The sequence below is a fragment of the Alosa alosa genome, chromosome 24 (assembly GCF_017589495.1).
Source record: "Alosa alosa isolate M-15738 ecotype Scorff River chromosome 24, AALO_Geno_1.1, whole genome shotgun sequence".
NCBI classification, from domain to species: Eukaryota; Metazoa; Chordata; class Actinopteri; order Clupeiformes; family Clupeidae; genus Alosa; species Alosa alosa.
The window spans coordinates 3,143,046-3,168,265 of NC_063212.1; the positions used below are offsets into that span (position 1 = coordinate 3,143,046).

At 40.8% G+C, this 25,220-nt stretch overlaps 1 protein-coding gene across 1 annotated transcript; it reads right to left on the reverse strand.

Moving 5' to 3' along the window:
* Positions 1 to 1,744: 1,744 nt before the first annotated feature.
* Positions 1,745 to 23,313, reverse strand: f13a1b (coagulation factor XIII, A1 polypeptide b). The gene is made up of 16 exons (XM_048237028.1): positions 23,243 to 23,313; positions 18,083 to 18,260; positions 17,323 to 17,484; positions 16,180 to 16,467; positions 15,634 to 15,752; positions 14,604 to 14,711; positions 14,198 to 14,372; positions 13,602 to 13,740; positions 13,315 to 13,418; positions 13,055 to 13,143; positions 12,727 to 12,880; positions 11,805 to 12,080; positions 11,501 to 11,661; positions 11,170 to 11,306; positions 10,618 to 10,720; positions 1,745 to 1,879 (listed from the first exon to the last, which is right to left on the reverse strand). Exons 2-16 carry the CDS (start codon positions 18,243 to 18,245, stop codon positions 1,745 to 1,747), a joined length of 2,313 nt encoding a protein of 770 aa, XP_048092985.1. The 5' UTR covers positions 18,246 to 18,260; positions 23,243 to 23,313.
* Between the last annotated feature and the right edge of the window lie 1,907 nt (positions 23,314 to 25,220).

A 25,220-nucleotide genomic window follows, 5' to 3' on the forward strand; every position in this document is an offset into this window, starting at 1 on the left:
CAAGAGGGCCTTGGCCATGGAGACCTGCTGTGGGGTCAGTCCCTCAAAGTCAGGGAGAGCAGGTTCAGGACCGTCAGAGCATGTGGTTACTTCCTGGGTAGAGACATAAGCATAACACCAGGAGACCCTCGGGCAATTGTCCATCTTCAAAGCCTAACGGCTCAAGCAAGAACTCAGCGACCTCTAGCTGAGGGCATGTTACAGGCACCATAGTAAGGGCCCCGGCCTCAAGGCAGATTGGAGACCTTCCCTGGACTTTAACCTTGAATGGCTTGGAGGCATTGAAGATGGCTTTTATCTTCTCACACTGTCGCAGAGCCCGTAGGGCTACTGGGGCCACTGACTTAACCGGAGGGGAGTGGAAGAGCTGCAAGCCATGCTGCTCAAAAAGAACCCTATAGCACTCCGAAAGTACATTCATACCTAATATACCGGGGGTAACTGCTTTGCGGCCTTGTATGGTCACATTTGGTGGATCCCTGACAATCAATATCCCCCTCCACGGAATAAGCTGTCCTAAAACAACTACATCCAATTCAATATAGCCAGTATAAGTTATGTCGAGCCCGTTAGCTGCCTTAAGGCCTAACCAGTTGCAATCTTTCCTCTGCCACTGACTGAAATGCTTACAAAAAAAAACTCTCGGTTACAGTTGTAACCATTGATCCGGTGTCAATTAAACAAGAGACTTCCACCCCTCCCATAACCACACTCAACACAGGGCATTTTCCCACCAACTGCCCAAGAGAGGAAGAACACACAGAGCCAGAACCCTCCCCTCCCAGTGTGTGGCTCTGCACACTGGGGGGTTCTAGTTTCCCAACTGGCTATTAGAACTGCTGGCAAGGGGCCGTGACTGATCAGGGGAATCAGAGGGAGTGAGAGGGACAGGTCTACTGTTGCTAGAAGGAGGAGCAGACTGACAGTACCAGGCTATGTGTCCAGGTCGATCACATCTAATACAGATAGGCTGACCATCAGGGGTACGTTTAAAAGGGCCTCTCCCGTACGGCTGAGGGGCGCGAAGTTTACCAGTAGACTGCCCTAGGTGTTGGACCAGCATATCTAGTTGGGCTTGTTGTTTTAAAACCATTTCTTTTAACTCTGCCATCTCAGAGGGTCGAGCAAAAGTGGCCTCGCACTGAGACGTATAAGGGGTTTCACTACTGCACCCCAGTGCACGGTGACTCCGATCAGGACTCGGCTGCCCCTCCTCCACCCACCTAGTGGCCTCCCGTCTTACATCTAACAGAGATAGAGCCCCATTAGCCTGTACCAGTCGTTTAAGCTCTCTTCGTAACATATGATCTCGCACATTCTCACAAAATTGGTCTGGTTCAGTAATTGCATCCCCCTTGGACTGTTTAACCCTCTCCATAAGCTCCATTAGTGCATGAGAAAATTCAAACAACGACTCACTCTCCCTTTGCTTCCTGTCAAAAAAAGCGTTGCTGCCAATACACATACGACTTAGAGCATCCATATACCTCTTTTAAAACAGTAATAATTTCTGTTATGGGTCGATAGTTATGGGTCGATATTTAATCTCACTCCGGGCTTTGCCCTCTAAATGATCATACAAAAACATTGCCTTCTCCAAATCAGACAAGTACGGTGACCTAATGCAGCTTTGCGCTTCTTCACTCCACTCTTCAATAGAAAGTGACCCTGCTGTTGCTGAGCCAGAAAATTTAGGGCACCGTCTCTCTCGGGGCAGATAGAATACCTGCTCTCTTTGTACCGGCTAGGGCCCACTCCCGCCAGCATCGTCTCCTTGTGAACCTGACAGTCTCTCATTTTCAGCTTGAAGCCGTGCCATCCGCTCGCGCAGTTGCTGCAGCTCCGCGTTCTGGTCCATCCTGTTGCCAGCTGCTGTTCTCTACACACAAACACACTTATGCGCACATCCACCCACACACACACACACCTGGTGCTGCTCAATGTGGCTAACCTACCACTTCCTAACATCCTAACACTTCAAAAGAAAAAAAACAAATCCTGCCGACTACGCCAAAATGTGGCGCCCCCTACGGCAGCGGTCCCCAACCACCGGGCCACGGCACGACACATTTTACAAAATATAATTTTGATGCATGGTGTATGCAAAAAAAGGGTTTCTTTGTTGAACAAATTGGGATAGGATTTCAAAACCGGATTATGAACAGGCTTTGCCATAGAGAAACACACGATAGCGTTGGATTATAAACATGCATGTGCAGCGTTGGTTTGTGTACATGACGTTATTATTTTTCAGTTACTTAGTCTGTTTTTTTAAGCCAAAAGGGTCGATATTCATGGTACCATTAGCCCTGTCTTTCATCTGATATGCTTGCCATATCTATGCGATCACGGGTTTGCGAGTAATTCAAACAAGAGTAATGGGTGAGCAGGTGAACGCAGAGAAGTATAGACTGTAAATATGATGCAATTTGATTTAATTTCATGATTTTCTTTTATTTTCATACTTGATCGTACAGACATAGACGTAGTCTCGTTGGAAAGCCCCACTTCTGCTCTGTCATGCAATAAAAGTTTTATCTCGTTGCAATGAACAGTTCCGGAGCAATGTAACAAAGAAGAAAGGATGTGTTTTTTGACGCACTTTGCATCAATCGGGTTCTAACAAATTAACACGTAGGCCTATGCTTGGTCCTTACTGCATCTCGATTAACATGTTATGGCTGACAGCCCTAATACAAACATAGCGTTAACCATCTCCTTGCTTAACTAGTTGTAACTGCTGCTAGCTAGCTGAAGTTTACTGTCGTAAAGATGTAGCAAATCAATCTTTCTGCCAATTAACATTAGCTTACTATAACTTCATTGAGTAGGCTAAATGCCAAAATCCGATGTTGATCCGTTGTTACCGGATATACGGTTTCTGAGATTCTGAGAGTTTCCAGGGCGGAGTTTAGCGTGAATATTTATGAACGGAGGATGTCTAGACGCCCATTGCTGAAGCGTGAAAATGTTGTCAAAGAAAGTAGAAGACCACTGTGTTTTAACACGTTTTTGGATGTTGTCATGTGTTATTAATGGAAAGTATGACTATGTCGTGTTCGAGTATAGATGCAGTTTGGCGTCAATGTTGTTATCTTGTGTCGCAGCCAGTCAAACAAAACTTTGTGTCAGATTCAGTGGGTCGCTACCATTAAGGATATTGGCGATTTTTACATAGTAGGCCTTGATGGTAGTCCTAGCCTAGCTAGGCTATTATGTTTTTATCGTTTTGATTGTAGCCTAGCCTCTGTGAATCTGTAGTGATGTTAGCCCAGGCAGCAACATAGCCTACATCAGATTGACCCACTGTATAGCCTACAACACAAATGTCTGTGCAAGAAAGAAATAGCCCATGTTGCCTGTGCATGTCCTAACTCTGAACAAATGGTATCCTGTCATTGCCCTCATGCACATGTGATATGTTATTCTGAGACATAATCTATAGGAATTACTACACATAACTAAACACACAAAAAGTTGTAAAAACAATTTATTGTATTAGTTATTTACAGCCAGGGCAAATAAACTGTCCTTCAGTGTCAGGCCAGTTTACACATTCAGTGGTAGGCCTACCAGCCCTGGCAGCAATCACATTTTATCTTCAAGACAAAAAACATTGGCTTGACATCAGTATTAACTCAAAGTTAAACAATATTATCATACCAAAATATCCACAGAGTATTGTGTGCAAGGATAAGGATATACAAAATAAAGTTTAGGTAATCAGCCTTGAAAGGGCAGAAATGGGGTGCCTTGTCTATCTATTGTACAGCAGTTTATTCTTTATAATTTTAATTTTACATTGTAAGAGGGAGTCTGGCCAAGTTAGCCTAATATTCTTAGGGAATAGAACATAACAGCAGATTTGGTCGAAAATGTAAATTCATAGGCATATACATATAGAACAGCATGATATGAGCCTGTCTGACATCAAATACACGAGTGGAGTGATGTGTTTTGGTGAGTGCTGGTGAACATATTTTCATCACAGCAGGCAACTAAGTAACTTGTCAACTTAATCATACACTACAATAAGAAAGCAATAATTCATATTATAATGAACATAAACATAATTCTGTTGTCTGTTTCTCTGTTCCTACCTGAAGGACCTAACTGTTCCTACCTAAACTTTCAAAGATAAGACCTGCTCAAAATGCCATTAACTCTATTAAGAGTGTATGGGCTTTCAATATTATTTTGGAAACGTTATTTTAAGGTAAAAACTCTTCAGGGTCCTTTATGCATCACATGACTCATTTGGGGTTTGAAGGGCCAGATTACTACCTGTTATAATCAGAGCCAGACAGTAACGGAGTACATTTACTTGAGTACAGTACTTGAGTACAATTTTGAGGGATCTGTACTTTACTCGAGTATCATTTTGGGGAGTACTCATGACTTTACTCAAGTACATTTGAGAGGCAAATATTGTACTCTTTACTCCACTACATTTCTATCCATAACCGTGAGTACCTGTTACTTCTTCTTCTAAAAAAGAAAAATCTCAGAAACCCTCAATTTGTTGTTTCCCTCTCAAACGTGATTGGATTGTGCAGGCGCCACTGACAGCCTATCAGCAATCACCTTCAACTTTCCGCCAAAGTCAACTCCATGGTCAGATTTAGATAAGAGATGAAACCATGGACGAAACAATGGATAAAGACGCAGCAGGTCCATCCCGGGAATGTGCCAACCCGTGGCCCCACCTCGCCAGACTATTTCAATTTTCTGAACAAGTTCATGATACTTTTCACTTCAATGTTTCAATTACAATGCTTCAGTGTTTCAATTACAAAATAGTATTTTGTATTTGAAATACGTATTTTATATACATGTATTAGAAATACTGCCCATCCCTGGCAACATGGTAAAAAGATGAAAATTACTTGATTTTACTTTCAATTCCTTTTACATTCTCCAAGGTATTAACATTAACATTTTTCATAACTCCACGTAGGACGTTTCTGTACATAAATGTAAGCACTGTAGCAGTAGTAATGCAATATTTAGAAAATGTACTCTTGTACTCTTGATACTCAAGTACTTTTAAAAACAAGTACTTCAGTACTTTTACTTAAGTAGACATCTGACTGTTGTACTTTTACTTGTACTTGAGTAAAATTTAGCAAAGGGTATCTGTACTTTTACTCAAGTAATGAAGCTATGTACTCTGTCCGCCTCTGGTTATAATCAGCCCATCTGTAGTCATTCCCCCCCAATCATCCTCATTGAGCACATAGGTTCTTGTAAAGAACTACTTAATTGCATTTGTAACCATTACCTTTTGAATACACAGATTCTATATGACCATACCCCACATTAATAACATTAACCCATTCATCTTGTGTATCTGAAGGACTTATGTAAGTAGGCATCATCCATGTAAAGCTAGACAGTGTTTGTAAGGTAATAAAGCATATTGACTTAATGTAGTTATGACCTTTATGGATAAACATAACCAATATACTGTAAGTGCATGGCCCATATTGATGCCCTGCTTCCCTAATGGTACAATAACAACATGATTGTATAAAACAAGTTTTATTATTTCACAAGACTCCAAGATATCAGAATGTCCAATAAAGCATGCCTTAAAGGATAATTCCGGTGTGATTTTGACCTAAAGTGTGTTGAAACATGATACCGAGTGTGAACGTATGTCTCATAGCTCACCTCGGCTTGTCCCCTGCACTCAGAAATCTGGCGCTAGTTAGCCAATGCTACCAACACAGTGTTTCGTTGTGGTGCCTGCTACTGGAAGCAACTGAATCCATGCATTTCCACTGAATTATTTTTGGAATCTGATCCCTTATCATACCTGTTCGATCGTACTCGTCGCTCGACTTATCGTGACTGAATTCAAGATGGTGTCGAACGGTAAAATTCCTTAAGGTACTGTCTGTATAAATCGTCTTGTAAATAAGCTAACTAGCGCCAGATTTTGGAGTGCAGGGGACAAGCCGAGATGGGCTATGAGATATACGTTCACACTCGGTATCATGTTTCAACACACTTTAGGTCAGTATCACACCGGAATTCTCCTTTAATATATGTTCTTAGGTAGGCCTAGGTGGTTGGTGCAGGAATTATTCATACCAATGTTGTTATAGTCATAGTGAGTTGCAGGGAAAAACATTGGCCTATATTATGATGGGCCAATATATTTTATATATATATACATATATATATATATATATATATATATATATATATATATATATATATATATATATATATAAGCAAAATATATGAAACAAAGACAAAACAGGCAACAGGAGAATGGGACGGAGAACCAAATACGAAGGGAGAGATTTGTGCAGACGGTGTAGGAGAAAAGTTGGAGGGGCAGTGGCAAAAACAACATGGGAGGATGCGAAATGTGCTGGTGGTGATTGGTGACACTGTGACTGTGGGGAAAGGAGCAACCCAAAACATTAAATAAAGTTCTGGATCACGTCACAGCGGGCCTCAAAACCAGCCATGTAGTGCTGAGGTTGGTCGTCCGGATCACGGCCCCCCTCATCAGCCTCCTCCACCTGCGTGAAGCTGGCCCCCCATGTTATTCATATTGGTGGATACGTTTACCGTATTGTCCATAAAAATGATGTGCACCATTTATTTGGTACTAGACGAGTCTTTTAGATTACATACAGCAGGCCTGTTTCCTGTCTTGGCTCATGCATGACATCCCTTGGTGCCTGCCTGGCCATACATTCGTCAGAAATTCACCACACTACAGTACTTATGGCAATACGGTTTTTAGTAAATTGAGAAATAGATACATGGTAGGGCTTTTAGTTTCTGAAGCCACATTACTCTTACTACAGTCTCAAGAAAAGTATGTTTATGAATATGACAGTATTTGGATCGTTTGGAATTATCTGGGTTTCTGTATAATTAGTCATAAAATGTGATCTGTTGTGCAGATCTGAATCAGTTACCAGGAGCATTTGCTTCCTGCCCAAAGGAGTTCAACCAGTAATGGACAAGGATTCACTTGCCTTTCCCAACAGGACTAATGTATGGGGGTTTTCATTCATTCATTTTTGCGCCAATAGCTACTGCTATACTATTGACATAGTTTTACTTTCCATGTGCAATTAATGCAGAATACCACACAATTTCAAAAGAGTTCCCTTATTATTTTTGTTATTGTTTTTAATGACAACTGTATCCAAAGATTATGGGAATAATAATAATAATAATAATAATAATAATAATAATAATAAAGGCTGACGTTAGCTAGCATTCGTTGTTAGCTAACTGAATGAGCTAACTTAGATGATCAGATATGTGTCTTGCCTGATTAGGTTGGTCCACCGAGTTCTTGTCTTTTCATCTGCCGGGAAGCGAAAGAAAGAGCAACTCCCGTTGCTGGAATGGGGCCATTCCGGTAGCCTACAAAACACACAGGGCATCGTTAGCTGTGTGGTTTACTGTGACAGAAGGGCAGACAGAACCCGAGAGTGGAGGGAAAATGTGGTGACTTTAGGTAAGCGACTTGGACTTGTAGTCCGTCTAATTACATATTTTCCATAGCATTTTATTTAACTATGATGAGACAAACTGTGACATTCTTGACATGTAAAATCATGTTTTATTCTGAAAAACATCATATGTATAATCCAAGGCACAAATTGATCGGGACCAGAAAATAGTTTGTTTTTCGTCATTGACCACCATTCATTTTTTTTTTTTCGAAGACAGGTCCCATGGAGGCAAAGGGAAGGAGCGGGACTTCGGCTCTCTATTGGCCTGATTTCTCCGCTTATTTCTTTTCAGTGGCTAGAGCTGATAGCTGTTCATTTTCACATTCACGGCATAGCACAAACACATATGGACCTAACATATTTTTTTAAAAAATACAAGTAAAAACGGTTTTGTGTGGCAGGGCACCTTTAAATGGTGTTTTCTCAAAATTAAGTTTCCGTACACTGTGGAGGAGAAATATCCACTTCAGTAACACTTAGGCCTACATAAACTATTAATTACAAATTTCTTCCTATCTGTATTTTGTGTTTGATTAGGGAGGAGTTATGTTTATATATTTTCAATAAGCCTGATCATTTCTTTATTTTATACCAAAAACATCTGACTAAGTAGTATTTTTTAATGGATGGGATGATAGAGAAACATAGCCACAGTCCCTTCTTTAATTTTGTCTTTCTGTATTGTCTCAACATAATGAAACAATACATTTTTAATCTGGCTTCATCCAATTTTCAGATTGTGTGTTTTGCAATATATGCAAATTACGGTATGGTACATTTTATGAATAAATGCATAATTTGCATATATAAACATAAAATCTCAAAAACTTGTAATACATGTTTTCTTTGGTATGATGTCACTGTTCAACTGGAGAAGTTTCATAGCTAGCTATTAATTGAAAATTTTCCCCTATTCTACTCAATTCACTTAGTGTTGGACACAACTTTGGCCTTAAATCTAATATATATATATATATATATATGTTTCACTCCATCTACTGCGGTAGACTTTTAGTATATGATTCAGGAGGGTATTAGGGACCAATAAAAACTATGAGACATTTGCAATTTTTTTGTCTTTTTGGGCTAGATTGACTGGCCTATTATATCTCGAGAACCATAGGTTGCTCAGACACATGGGTGGGACTCTATCTAATCGGAAGAGTCTTGTGAAGATGCCGGTATGCCCTACCCAAATGTGTGTGGATGGAAACATCTTCCAGCATACAGGAATCACCGGAGAATAAGATTGAAATGTTTGTTTCTTATGCTTTGCTTTTGTATGATTGGATGCATCAGTACAACATGGATATTCCATTATTATGGATTCTTACCGACATTTCAAGACTATTTATGACAGGCTGGGATATTGCCATCCTTGTGTAACCCAGACTAGTGGCACATAGCATTTTGATAAGATGCATAGTGAAATTAATCAAATTAATTTTCAAACCTGAAACTTTAAGCCACAAGGCAGAGAATGTTTTGTAATCAAATTATTCAAGTTACTTAATTAAAGCGAAGCCACAAGGCAATCTTTTAATCAAATTATTCTACTTTTCATACACTACTTTCATGATGTTAAATGTATTTGAACAAACAAAAATGTATGTAATGTTCAATGATATTACATGCTATTTTATAGTCATTCAGAGTTCACACTGAAAATCCACTCTTCTTTCTAATAGATTAAGTTGGCCCAAATTTCTAGGCCTACGTCTGAAAGCTCTCACATCTGCTTGATGTTGAAGGTGTGGTCAACTAACACAAACGGGAAACCCTTAAACACACAAAAATGAGGGCTCATGTCTGATTTATCAACTTTGGCTTTATTGAATGGCTGAGGTGTGCACTCAGTCAAGGAGAGTGAAAGCAGAAACAAAGTTTCATAAAGAAGGAATCTCATTCAGAACATACAGTGTGCCATCACGTCTACCTGTTTATACTTTGTATACTACCTATTTATAGCTCTACAGCACCATATGGGATTTGGGATTTAAAAGGATACATACAAAAAGGAAGGCCCAGTGGTCTACTCATCACATATACTTTTCTAGTGAGTCAAGTTAAATGTCTTCTTCATTAGAATAGATGGGAGCTAAAGCCTCTCTTCTCTGCCTTGCTCTCTCCTCCCACTAGCTTTCTCTTTAGCCCTCTTTTCCACTTTTTCCTCTTTAACCCACGATGGTGACATCAGCCTCCCCAGACACCTGTAGAAACAACAGAATTGTGAATAACGGTATTATTTATTATTAATAAAAAGGATGTGTGTATATATTACAGTACAAATGAGGATAAACATTCAAGCTACATAGTATCAGGGTTCCTACACAGTATGGAAAACCTGGAAAAGTATGGAATTTGATGGAAAAAAGAAACAATGGTATGGAGAAATATTTGTGTTTCCAGACTATTGCATCTACAGTACTAATCACTTCACTCAGGTCATAATGAACCATTCCTACTGTTGTGTAGCTTAACTGTCAGTCCACATCATCAAGATACAATTGAATGGGGGTCCTCAGAAAAAAATGTCTCCCACAAGGGAACCCTGGTACCAAAACCAAATCGAGAATCCCTGTTTTATGCAAGTGCCCTACACCATTGTGCACTGGTATGTTTGTGTAGCTCTGCTATTTTCGACTAAAACACTGGTAGACTTTTTTGATTTTGTAAAAGATACCAAGACATGGATACTGCATTATCTGATAAACTGTTATTGCAAACAAATAATATTGTTTATGGTGATTTCTGAGGCCTCTGGCTCTGCCAGCAGTGCACTAGTCTCCAACATATGTACAGTAGGCTATGCTTGTATCTACAGAGAACTAAAAATGTGAGTGCACCTTCCAACACAGCACTTCCTCCAACAAAAAGTATCCAAGGCCTACCAAGTTAATAATAAACATTATTATACAGCTCTTCACAATGCTAGTAGAACGCTCCATTGACAATATCTAGAATATGGACAGAAAAATGTACAGAGAAGTTTGAAAATTTGAGTATGGAAAAAGTTGGAATTTTTTGAAATGGAAAAATGTTTGTAGTATGGAAAAAATATTACTTCAAATAACACCAAAAGAGGACTTGAGTGCCGAAGTGTGTGTGTGTAATTTGTTCTTGAAACCTGTCTGAGAAAACAGTCCAGGCTGGCCACCAGCTTGGTTGGTCCTACCCTCCATGGTGAGAAGCTTTGGGTCCATGACATGGTGGTACCAGGTGCAATCAATCTGTCAAAACACACTCATATATGAATAACTATTGTGTGTTCATCTCTGCCTGTTACAGTGGCTGCATTTACATGGACGTTTTTTTTTTTTCTCAATCAGATTGAAATGAATCGGATTAAAGATTTCTACTGAACTGTTTACATGAACGCTAAATAAACCGAAAGTGTCCATATAAACGAGGCTACTGTTTCTTTGAAGTTCTGAACATGGTGTCTTGTGACTAAGACTGAGAATATAATTAAATGGGCTTGATAAATTACGATTGTTTTCAGATGCAGCATTTATATGTTCAACACCAGTTCATTATTACTCTTTGAATGGTGTGGAATGAAAGTTTCATAAATCACATGTGAGCCCTGTTGTAAGATGATTTCTGCACTCAGATTTGTACTGTATTCTCTACATTCAATTAATAAATAAGGTCCAGTGTGTGTGTGTGTGTGTCCCACCTCTGGATCTTGTGGTGAGGCGACATCACTCCAGGCCCCTCCACACGAATGTCTACATCCTTCAGGTCAAACTTAAAGTTATTGGTGAACTCCACAGTCACAAACATCTCCTCCCTCACTCTTGGACTGCCTGATACCTGCATGACAGAGAGAGAGAAAATGCACTTATAGTTACAGGGGTGAAAAATAGAACGATAAATGGAGTCAAAGAGGAATGAAAAGGAAAGAGTGGAAGGGGAGAGAGAGATGACAGAAAATGTGATGAATCCAAGAGAAAGCAGTTGGAAGATCAACTGATGAGGAATGAGTGAGAGAGAGCTTGTTTACACACCTTCACTGTGAGTTTGGGTTTGCGCATGGCGACGGTGAGCATTGCTGTGGCAATCTGGCCCGTCTCTCTGGACTTCCCAGTGACGATGAAGTGCAGGTTGGCCTGTTCCACCAGATTCGTCATGTAGTCGTCAGCACGAACCGCAATCATCTCCCTCGCCACTGTATAACACACCAGGCAGATCTTAACATACATCTCGTTCACTACTCGAATAAACAACAGACCTGAATTTAACACAATTTATACACGGAGACATGTCTGAAACACACACATATATATATATACACACACACACAAGTCTCACCACTCTTTGGTTCCACAGTGAGGGTGTGTCTCTTGAAGATGACCTCGGAGCTGGGTACACCAGTGTAGTACACCACGGAACCACTGACATAGAGATCAAGTGTGCGGCTCTTCCCACTGAGGTTCTTCAGCTCCACAGTGACCGCAAAGTCATCCCCGACTCTCACCTCTACGGCAGGTAAAATCAGCTCCACGTCGGCCGGTGGGGGATCCACACGTTGCCGCTGACAGCCGTACAACTCCGCCTTTTCCAGCACTGTCCGCTCTTCAGCGCTGCCTGCAGGAAAACAGAGGTAAGTGCCAGTAGAAGGCGAAGGAGCAGTACCAGAAATGTACACCAGAGGGCATAAAAGATCACATCTTTCCCTGAAGCAAAGGAGTGTTCAAAATGTGAGAAAATTTTGAAACAAACTAACAATGGGGTGTGACAATGCAAATGGAACCATGCAGCAAGCAAATACCAATTCACACTGCAAGTACTAATGTGGAAGTAGTACCTGTATTGTACACCAGAGCACAGAGAGCAGAGCAGAACATTGAGCATTGAAAATAAGGGAGATTTCCCGGATTTCGCACCCAAAATACAGGAAAAATTAAACATTCGTCTTTCTGTTGCTCTCCCTCTGCTGAGAGCAAGAATTCAGACTACAAAACTGCTAACATGAGGATAATTGGCTGATAGGTGGAGGTGCAATGTGTTTTGACCAAAGGATGTCTGTCTATCATCATTTCAATGCTTTTAAAACACCTGTTTTGCTGGAAGGGCAAGGGTGTAGCAAAAGGACAACAGTACAAACACTGACAGGTCTGCTGGTAGGGCTAATATTATGAGATTAAAATGATCAAGTTCATTTAACCTTTTAGAACAGGCTGCAGGTTTTCAGCAATATCCATGTCAGGCTTTGTGATTTTAGTGGTCTTACCCTCGGGGAACTTGTAAGCCTCAGTGATTTCACGGCGGCCATTGGTACCAATAGCTTTAGTTAGAACCAGGCGACCAACATGCTTTGTGTTCTTTCGCACCGGAATCAATGTTCCATCACGGTTTCGCTGGTAGAACACCACATCACTGTTCACCTACAGTAAGGAACACAATTTATTTTTGTTGACCAAATCCATAGTAATGTTGGTCCTACTCACAACTAAAACTAACCCATAAAAAAGGCTTGAACTTTGAGCTAACTTTGAAACATTTAGGATTATATAAGAATATTTAAAAATGATCTTGATATTGTGGCATTGTTTTCTAACCTCTGCAAACACAAATGGGGAATCAAATGGGTAGCAGATCATGCCGTGTTTTATAGCATGGACCGATGCAGGGCCACACCTGTACATGCCTGTAGACCACATAATAACATACACACAATGAAAGCAAGTGTCATATGACTCATAATATTTGTTACAAATCTATGAAGTTAGTTGCAAAGAAAAACGCATTGGGATTATTTATTTGGGTAATGATTTGTGCATCTCTCTGTGTGTTGTGTATGCGTGAGTTTGTGTGTTACCATCACTAGTTTCCTGAGGTGTAGAATCCACCACCTGCCAACCCCCAAAGCCGTCAGGGAGGTCAGGACGTGTCATGTAGCACTCATTCCAGCAGTGGTAGTTCCTGATGATACACACACACACACACATTCAGGAACACAGAGTAAGCTGGTATGGAGTGTAAATGATAGTGGCCTTTGAAGTTATGTGACAACATCAGCATATTTTGGGAAGTTCCACCAATTAAAATTGCCACAGGACTGTGGTGATGTAGTGGTTAATGAGGGGTTATGCCTATCCAGGTTACCAGATGGAATCCTTGGTGCGATCCCGGTCCACTTTCCCATTCTCATCCAGGATGATGTCCATCTTTAGGTTGCCATCATTGTCATGGGCAGAGAAGAAGTTGGTCACCACCCTGGCAGGAATCCCCAGGCAGCGCAGGACTGAAGCAATACAAGACAGGATCAGACTAGAAACTATCTAGACCAGAGAGGATCAGGATCAGACTAGAGATCTAAACCAGACTAGAGAGGATCAAGACTAGACTAGAGATTATCTAGACTAGACTAGAGAGGATCAGGACAAGATTAGTCTTAGGCAGGACCAGGACAAGTTTAGACTTAGACTTGTCCTAGACCAGAAAGGATCAGAACCCATCAAGACAGGACTATAGTTCTATACCTATATGTATAGAACTAGACATGATCAAAATTAGATGAGAGATAGATATAAGATCAGACAGAATTAGGCGTGATGGCAAGAGAGGAGACAGAACTACAGTGGAGAACAGGACACATTATGATCAAGTACACTTGAGTCAGCATACCCTCCTTAGATCAATTCTTTAAACCAAACATGAAATCCTCTGATTCAGCATTGTCCATGCTGAGAGTTTCTTACAGGTGTTGAAGACAGCGGCATACACCCAGCACTGGGCATAGCAGACGGGCACGCCCCCATTTCCGTAGTTGAGGAGGATTTCCACACTGCCAGTCCAGGAGGTGGGCGCCACACCATACATGTAGTCCCCACTCCAGTTGCCCACCAGCACCCCGTCATCGTCCCGGCAGTTCAACTGGCCAGGAGCACACAGAGGAGCGGTTGAGTGGTGAGGTGAGGTAAGATGTAACGGTTGAATAGCAAAAGTTATTGGATGAGATCATGAGATAATATTGGTTGAAATGCTAAAGCTCCTGTTGTGCTTATCTAAAAACAACCCAGTGGGTTGCTCAGGGCTCAAAGGTGTTCATTGCTCGTCCCTGGAGGAGCCCTTTCAGATGACCACACAGACCCATTCTCTTCTCACCATGGCAGACGCCTTCCTGGAGATCTTGACCGGGTCCCCGCGGTTGGTGATGGGGAGCTCCCCTTTATCCATGATGAATAGGCAGGCATCCAGGATGCCAAACTCAAACTGCAGGGGCACAGAGCACACCAGGACAGGACATGAGACGGGTCATGGAACTTCTCCACTTACTAGTCCCTGTTTACACATATTATGTATTTTTAGAATCAGATCCGTCTTTGACAGTGTTCTGGTTTCTGGTGATATATGCCTATTTTCATGGAAAGACTATTTAGCTGACTTTTGCCCTGGGGCTTGTGGTTATTTATATTGATATGGAAGAGGTACAGTATGGAGATTCTGAAGATAGAGTAAGTTCAATTATATCATTCTCTCTCAAATAATGTATTATTATTTGTATTAAGATTATACACTGTTACATGTTACACAATGGTAATAATGTATCTACCATCTTGGCTTTGGTCCAGAGACACCTGAATAAGCCTCCCATTAGTAGCTTACTTGACTGCTGCCTGGTGATCTTTAGGGGGAGAAAGTGTGTATGGCTGGCCATACATCATCCCCATAATATCAGCCAGATTTCCTTGTGTGGAAAGTTGTGTCATACACTGGCTCAAATCCAGACATAGTAAAGGAGTCAGGAAAAGTCTATTAAGAGCCGATCCTGACTGACTGATCACTATGACCTTTCCACGCATTCAACATGGGGGCCTGGACACTTAACAGTGGAAATTGAAAAGCCAAAATGTAATATGTGAGATTTTCTGGGCATGGGGCCAGACAGTGTCATATGTAACTGATATGATCTTATATATAAATAGTTATATTATTCATAATTTCAGTACTAATGGGTACCGAAAAGCAGATGACCAGTGTATTTTATATTATGATCCAGATCCAGCCTTGATATGGCTGGGTCCATATCAAAATGAGCTGTTCTCCGAGTGTCAAAGAGCAAATTGGATCAGTTTTGATACAGAAACATGCTGCGGTTGGTTGTCAGTCTAAAAGGAGGTTAGTGAATTGGTACCTGGCCAAAGTTCCAGTTTCTTTCAGAAATGTCGTCGTAGGCTCCATGGTAGACGATCCCCACCTCATTCATCACACACTCCTCTCGCTCCGCCTCATCCTCCAGATACACAGCATCCTCTGAGGAACACACACACACACATTGACTAACTTTAATGAAAACACTTAAATTGTATATATTACTAATGTACAAATACATTTTTTTAATATAATTAGTTCCAAATTAGGATCATGAAGTATTGCACAAAGGACCAAGTGGCTGGACAAAAGTCCTCACTACATATAAGTATATATACTTTTTTGATCCCGTGAAGGGAAATATGGTCTCTGCATTTAACACCATCAGTGAATTAGTGAAACACAAACAGCACACAGTGAGGTGAAGCACACACTAATTCCGGCACAGTGAGCTGCCTGCTTCAACGGCGGCGCTCGGGGAGCAGTGAGGGGTTAGGTGCCTTGCTGAAGGGCACTTCAGCCGCGATTTTTGGAAATGGGAAAAAACAAAACAATTCAGGCAGATATAAAATGATACATAGTGTCCAACCTTTGGCCCATGGATTGAAGAGCACGTAGACATCGAGGCTTGGGTCCCTCTTAGTCCTCCTGATGCCATAGGGTGTCTGCACAGCAACATACAGACGGTACTTTCCCACAATGCTGTCTGGTGTGGGAGTGATGCCCATAGTGAGGACGTTATCATTGGTGTCCACAATGCGGCCCTTCCATGACTTATTACGCTCCTCGCTGGGAAACACAGGGATGTATGTGCCCTTGCTGGCCTGAGGACTGCCCCCTAGTGGAATGGAAGAGGAATACAATTTTGAGCTTGGCACTATAAAGGGAAAAAGATATTCAGGCTGTAATCCAGCTCAGGACATCTTAACAATGTGATCCCTCACTGTAGATTTGAAGTTCTATTAACCCTAAAATGATTGTTGGTGCCAGTCATGTTCTGGTACATATGCATCACAATTATATATATATATATATATATATATATATATATATATATATAAAAATATATGTATATATTAAAAAAAGGAAAATCAAAAGATCTGTGCCTCAGCATGACAAAACAAGCATGTTTCACTGGACAAACATGTCAGGACTCCAAGAAAGAGGAAGTCATTGGGAAGGAAGTCTCAGAGGGAGAAAGTGATGAGGAGGGCATTTCACACATGATTCTGACAGGCTGGCATTTCTGGAAGCAAGGGTCCAGGCAGCAGGATGTGGTTCACGTGCGTTGTAAATACACTGGCATCATGTTCAAGTCCCTAAATACCAGTACAGGAATCACAGAGAATAGGGAAGTGGGGATACTCTGCTTTTTCTGAATAGCGGGTGGACACACAAAAGTCATTGGTTGAACACCCCTGATTTATAATAATAATAATAATAATAATGTCCCAAGTTGACTGGCTGGATAGAAAAATAACATGTCATAGGTGATAGTGGGGGTCTCCATTATTCCAAAGAAACCTGGCAGAACCTCCAATAGGGGAGCCCATCTGCTTGGAGTGACTAGACAGAGTATGTGTACAGCAGGGAGCAGTCCAACTGGTCCTCAATTAGGTGACAGACTTTGTTATGAAACCGGGTTGTCCTATTTCTGAAATTACATTTAAGCTGACAAACTAAATATGGTTGAAGGTCCCAGTTTGGCTGGATGATAGTGGGGGTCTGGAACTCCTCAGTGGGTTGTAGGCACGGTTGAAGGTCAGTTTGATCTGGAACTCCTGTGCACGGCGCACAATCAGGTTGTCGTTGGCGTAGGCAACTGTGTTGTGCTGCTGCTTGTTCACATCACGGCGGTCCTTCATCACGTCCAGGTCCCAGATGTCCAGGAACGCTGTGAAGACACACATACACAGAAACACAGACGCACACACACACACACACATACATTCGCGCACATACACAATAACACATGGAGACAGACACACACAAAATAATTTGTAAGTGCATATATCTGCAAATAAATGAATGTGTGGCTTCTCAAAAAACAGATGGTATGTTAGTAAGGTCACTCACACACACACACACACACACACACACACACACACACACACACACACACACACACACACACACACTAACCATCACTACATGAATGGATAAAATAGTCACCACAGTCAACTTTCTCAAAGAAGTATTTGAGTGCCTAAACTAAAGTGACTGAGTTGGGCTGTTATTTGAGGAAGTAGCTTGCATGGTAAACAAGGAAGCCAGTGATAAGGGGGAATAGGGACTGATGTCAACTGATGTTAATTTGGGTATATTAAAATTTCATTTGTACAACTGTGTCCTTTGGAGTAAACAAAAATATTTTGCACTCAAACACTCACCTCACAATATACACAAAAACGTACTAACACAAAGTCCCGGACCCCTATACAATCAGACCTATGAGACACACACACACACACACACAATGCGTCTCGCCATACCAGCCAGGAACCCAGGTCCACGGGGTACTATCATGCCCTCGAAGGACTCAAACTCGGGCACATCCTCGACGTCGGCATTGGAGGTGGCGCTGGGTGCCACGCTGCGACCTCGGGAGCCCACCTGCAGTCGTTGGTGTCTCTCTGGAGTCTGGGCATCCGACATACTGACTAGACTATGCTGCGACAAACACATTAAAAAAAAAAAAACACAATATATCGTCTCCAATTGAAGGTACATCTTACAACAGAGGGGGTAAAAAGACAAGCAGAAACATATTACTGTCTTTAACACCCCAAAATATATACACACATATAGCATACAGTAGATGTGTTCACACGCACTCGCACACATACACACACTCACACAAACAACATGTGGTTCATATTTGTAGCACCCTGACTGGCAATATGCTAGCTTACTGAAAGGGCTTGTGAACACCGACACTAGCCATGTGGGACTGATAGAGAGTTTTATTGCGCCATTGAATTTTTTATTTGTATGGCTCGTTATTTCATTTCCAGCGGTATTCCTGCTGCTGAGTGGGTATCCCCAGGCAACGACAAATCCAAACAATGTGCTCTCTCAGCGCTTATGTAACATTTGAGAAAGCCCAACTTTGTGATATTTCTGGACATTTTGATGCAAAGTACTAAATAGCAGCAATGGCAGCTTTGCAACAACCAGGGGAACATTTGCCATGCACATTAGTATGCTGTCTGCAGGTACTCTGATTGAGCAATATTTCCCAGATATAATTTATGACCCCTGGTGTTTGTTTGGTTGTTTGTCTCAAAGATGAGACCACAGTTTTGAGAGTTGACCTTTAGTGTGTTGTAAATTACTCAGATCTGTACACAGACTATGCCAGTCTGCTGACATCATTCTATTAAAAACTAGATGTACCGCATAGCGGTACAAAATATGACCGCCGCCAGTCCTGTACATCCGTTCGAAAAATAAATCACACTTCAATTTGTCTCCATATTTTACTCCATCCCCCACTCTTGAAACTTTTGTGTATGCTTGTTTGGCATGCCTGAGTGTGTGTGTCGGCTGCACAGAAAGTACCCTACTGGTGCTGAAAAGGTGAATAGATTGTAGAATAGCCAAAGAAGATGTAGAATTGTTATAAAACCTTTAAAATCTCTAAACAATCACAAGTAGGGCAGTTCATCACAGTTCATCCATTGCAACTGGATTGATGAAAGGTCACTTACACCTGTAGGCTACATTGTATTTGGGAAAAGCAAAAGGTATCAGCATAATGTTATTTATTTATTTATTTTTATGTATTTTTAAACAAAACATCTCTGTCAGTTCCATGCCGTTTTTCAACAGCTATCAAAAACAAAGGTCATTTTGGATGGATGGATTTTTTTGTGAATGTTTCTTCTTCTACATAAGATTTTAGTCATCTTTAGTTCATGTAATACTTTATTGTCAATGCACAAATTAAGTAACAGTAGTCTGAAACGTTATTGTTAATGCACAAATTAAGTAACAGTAGCCTAGTCTGAAACGAAGTGCTGTTTTACATCTAACCAGTGGTGCAAATAACTGACATGTCCAAATGGGCCTTGATGAAATCGTCGCTAGACTGTTCATACACATTTTAACGGGCCAAAGTTGAAGAGCTTTTGTCCGTTATTGTTAGTGCAAATATAGGCTGATTCATGTTCCCTTGCATTGTTTAACTGAGGTCCATGGCTAGTCTGGCTTTCATCAGACCAAGCTCAATCTTTTAAGAAATCAAAAAATAAATGGCCGGGCAGATCAGGCTGGGTTCACCCAGCCTAGTCCATAGGCACCCGATATTGTTTAATGTTCGATTGAGATATACACGCTCTGGCTATTCTAAATGCAAAAATGCATCAGGGAGTTATGACAAAACGGTAACTAACAAACTAGATCCTAATAGAAAGTTGTTAGCTTCCTAAGCTACAGGTAGGATTATAAGGTAGGCCTATTGACAACATAAATTGTCAATAGGCTATCCTGGCGACACAAATAAAATCTCCTCTGAAACCAATGGCTTCGCCTTTACAGTATCAAGCGGACTTAAACTGTCATATCGTGGCGAAAAGTTGTAATAACATTCACGCCCAGCTCCATGAGTCAAGGAAAGCATAAAATGAAGTAGCCACTTCTAAATGGGACCTACTACACAGTAGCTTAAGGTGTTTTGCTAAAACAGCCATAATGAAATGAAGGTGTCATTGTTTGGATACTTCACACACACGTGCTTTTAATTTCACAGACTACAACTACCAAGCTGTAATCAAAGCACATCGATTCCCCTCTCACACCCTGCACGCACTTAAAACAAAATAAACAGGCGTCTCAGTCTCACATGTATAGGCAAACTGCATCAGACCGGTTATAACGTTGGTAAATCTTCCATTGCACAGAATGATTTTGTAGCACGTGCAATAAAATGACAGTCGAAAGATACAAACAGTGCTGCTATACATTTGCTTGGTATAACCGCATTTATAGTTTTCTACAAATGCAATAAATCAAATGCCTCCATCACTCAACCAACTTAACGGTAACATTACCTAGGTCCTTATTGATATTACAAGATTAACGTTGCCTGCAGTAAAACCAAGCATGTCCGATAAACATTCTCAGATTTATTTCGGCTTCAAGAAGAAATGGGAATTACACTTCATGTGAACATCGTCCTATCCTTATTAGATGTTAAGCTCTTGTAAATTACAGTCCTTGTATGAAGCGTCCATTGTTTTTCCAACCCCTTTTTACTTCCAACAAAATTACGTCTCACTGCAACGATGCGCCATCTAGTGGACAAACGACTACTTCTGTGTACTGAAAATGCAGCCATGATGATGATGATGAATATTTATTTTGGCTTTCTTTTAATCCTACTGATTTTCATTTTTACCGGGGGCAAATCACAAATGAGTGATTATGAGCCAGGTTTATGTGGGCCCTTGAGACCAACATACCATAAAAGATTCACAGAGAACTGTGTCTGCCCTACCCTCCTTTAGGGGTCCAGTCCAGCGGGGGCTGCAGATGAAAAAAAAATGGCCGGTTCCATGCTATCCATATGGGGGTACATGCTCACCAAGTTTGTGTACCCGGTCTTTCAGTGTCCCGGAATCCTTGTTGGTGTCGTCACTAAATGTACACATAAATTATTTTATTGTAAGGCCCCCATGAACGAAAGTACACAAAACTTGGCATGCATTCAGAGGGTGTCAAAATGATCCTACACTTTTAATTTTGTGCAGTTTTGACCTTGTCAGCCAGAGATATTGAGATGAAAAACACCTAATTTTATGCTTTTAATTTTTAACTAGGTGGCGCTATACATGAAATAAGTGGTAATGGGATGGGTTGACATGCCCCTTAAGACCAACATACAAAAAAGGTGGACCTCCTAGGCCCTACAGTTCTCGAGATATTCACAGAAAACTGTCTCCGGCCACCTACAGGCCAGTTGGTGTATAGTAACATAAATTAATTTATTGTGTGGCCCCCATGAACGGAATTCCACAAAACTTGGCGTGCATACAGAGGGTGTCATAATGATCCTACACTTCCAATTTCGTGCAGTTTTGACTATGTTAGGTCACAGATACCTTCAATTACACCACCTCATTTTTACTTTTTGTGTTTAACTAGGTGGCGCTATACATGAAATGAGTGGTTATGGAATGCGTTGACATGGCCCCTTGAGATCAACATACAAAAAATAATGGTCCTCCTAAACCTTACGGTTCTCGAGATATTCACAGAAAACTGTGTCTGCCCTACCCTCCTTTTGGGGTGCAGTCCAGCGTGGGGGCTACAGATCAAAACGAAAACGATGGTTCCATGCTATCCATATGGGGGTTACATGCCCACCAAGTTTTAATCTACCCCGGTCTTTCAGTGTCCCGGAATCATTGACGGAAATTTGGACATCTTAAAAGAAAAAAAAAAAAAAAAAAAAAAAAAAAAAAAAAAAAAAAAGAAAAAAAAAAAAAAAAATCTGACTAAACCTATATGACCGCCGCTTCGCTGCGCGGCGGTCATAATAATAATGAAGAAATACTAACAAACCAATTGAATGGGAATCTGTTATATTAACATTTCATTTGTTGCCATGACATTAATGCCCACATGCATGTAACATGTTTCAATAAGTTCAACAGAGGAGCCTGCACCACTAAACCATTTTTTTTATTTCCATTGTGCCATCAAAGGCTAGTTGGGGAAAACTCTGTCATCATTCTCTGCACCTCTCGGAGAGATGAATCATGCCAGACCACAGAGCTGGGGCTGTTTGACCAAAACTTGGACAAATGCTCTGCATACATACATACACACACATGCACACACACACACACACACATATATAAATGTCTGACACACCCATTTGCACAAATACAGATGTGTGCCACTGCCCACACAGCCATAAGTAAGGTAAATCTCAGCAAATACAGATGTGTGCCACTGCCCACACAGCCATAAGTAAGGTAAATCTCAGCAAATACAGATAGACACATGTGGCATCTCTTCTCTGCCTCTTGCACCACCCCTTCTCTTGCTCATGCTTTCCCCCACATTCTATTAGACAAATGTAGATACACACACACATGCAAACAAGCAAACACACAAACATGCACATTCTAAGAAGTACACATTCTAAAAAGTAAAGTGAACTCAACTCCTTCCATCATGAGTCTTCTCTTCCACTCCTCATTCCATTCACCTTTTTGTTTATATCTTTATCTCTCTTTCTCTCTCTCTATCTCAAATGTGTTATAATATTGCATACACATATACAAATGTATAAACATACAGACATACATGATTTTAAGAAAAGTAGTAAAATGCAACATGTTTTGATAAAAGGGAGACACACAGCCACAGTATATCCACTTTTCACTGTGACATGATTCATTTAAAAACAGTGGCATCACACATTCACATCAATAATTATAACATGTATAGCAAATGCACACATAGAATTCATTTGACATGGAAAGTGAGTTCCGTGAAAAAGTATAACCTGTGACAAGTACCCCAAAAAGTAGAGGAAAACAACTTAACATACTGCTCATTTACCTACTATTAATGACACACACACACACACACACACACACACACATAAACACACACACACATAAACACACGTGCATGCTCACCTGTTGGAAGGCAGAGGAAAGAAGAAGCGCAGATGTCCACTAAGATTCAGGAGCTGAGAATCTGGCACATGCCAAGAGCTGCCCTGCTTCCACTTATATACCGAAGGGGAACAGCAGTGTGTGTGTGTGTGTGTGTGTGTGTGTGTGTGTGTGTGTGTGTGTGTGTGTGTGTGTGTGTGTGTGAGAGAGAGATTTCTGTATTTGCTAGTATCTGTTTGTGCCTCAGTGTGTGTGTGTGTGTGTGTGTGTGTGTGTGTGTGTGTGTGTGTGTGTGTGTGTGTGTGTGTGTGTGTGTGTGTGTGTGTGTGTGTGTGTGTGTGTGAGAGAGAGATTTCTGTATTTGCTAGTATCTGTTTGTGCCTCAGTGTGTGTGTGTGTGCGTAGCTACTTGCAGAGACCAAATTTCCCTCACGGGATCAAAAGAGTATATACTTATACTTAAATATGAATCTTGGGATGACACAGTAAAGCACAATTTGCCACTATTTTTGAAACATGTTCCATAGGTAACTAATACCGGTATTATATTCAAATAATTATTCATGTTGACATGAAGGACAGATGAACAGACAACATAGATCAACGTTAACTACAGTATATGGCTATAGTTTGTTTTTACTAAAACTACTTAGAGCAGCTATACTGTACTATACTATACACATACTCTCTCTCTCTCTCTTTCTATATATATATATATATATATACATATTATATTTATAACATGTGTTATGCGTGTGCATTGTTTATTATTTTCTAGGTATGTATGGTTGCATGGTTGAGTGCATGCTTTTGTGTGTGTGTGTGTGTGTGTGTGTGTGTGTGAGGTAGAGAGATAGAGAGAGTTTGACTGTGAGTGACCTCATAAATGCCAGTGAGGAATGTGCCATCTTCATCAACCCAGTCTAGACAGTGTGTGTGTGTGTGAGAGAGAGAAAGAATGTGAAAGAAACAGAGAGAGAATCCAGGGTGTTTAATATAGATACATATGTATTGAAAATATACCATTGTGAAATTGGATATGAAAGCAGCTCACTGATTTTTTAAAGTTGCAGCATAATCACTTGAGCAATGTGACCAAGAACTTAAGAGGCCATGCACATACATGTGTGTGTGTGTGTGACTTGAGTGATGTGTTTAAGAGGAGATTTCACAAAGTTGTGTGTGGAGTATGATACAAGCCTGGAACAAATTATGAATGCATATTATACTGAGCCAAGAAGCCATGTTCCACACACACCTACTGTAGATAGCCTATGTTCCACACACACCGCCTAGAAACAGAGTTCTCACCTGTCTTGTGAAATAGTTAAGAGGGGAAAAAGAAAATCACTTTACATCAACCCCCGGCTCCCAAACCACCACACAACCCACCCCCAGGAGCCGATGAGTCATCGAAATGCGTTAACAGCTCCTGTGAGTTGAGAAACACACACACAGACACACACACAACACACACACACAAAGACACACACACACACACACACACACACACACACACACACACACACACACACATAGGTTAGGACAGAACACTTTGTACCGTTGTGCATCAGACTGATGTTAACTCTGTCAGCACCCTCTGCATTCAGAAATTGGCTAGCACACATGCACACACACACACACGCACGCTCGAACACATGCACACACACACACACACACGCGCACGCACGCACGCACACACACACAAAGCATCTATATTGCTGTTCCAATTTATCAGTATGTTGTAGTAGCAAAGAATCTGTTCATCCTGTTGTAACAAAACATTGTGTTGTGTGTGTACTCTTTAACCATAAACAAAAATGGAATTTAAAACTAGAAAATGTAATTTCGAGGAAATTACCAGTGCATGAAAATATAAACATACTGTATATTAACATAAAATGCAAAACAAACTTTTATTTGGAAACAGTTGGCAGGAGTCATAGTTGATAACTGACAGTTGAAATGTCTGAACAGTTAAATAGTTGAGTAGTTTAAA

Coding starts and splice junctions, on each gene's coding strand:
- f13a1b (XM_048237028.1), bottom strand. CDS start 18,245: ATGTCGGATGCCCAGACTCCAGAGAGACACCAACGACTGCAGGTGGGC. Junction 12,081..12,726: donor GGCTTACAAGTTCCCCGAGG/GTAAGACCACTA, acceptor GTTTTCCTGCAG/GCAGCGCTGAAGAGCGGACA. Junction 1,880..10,617: donor TGGACTGTTTTCTCAGACAG/GTTTCAAGAACA, acceptor GTTTGTGTGTAG/AGAACAGCAGCTGGCAACAG.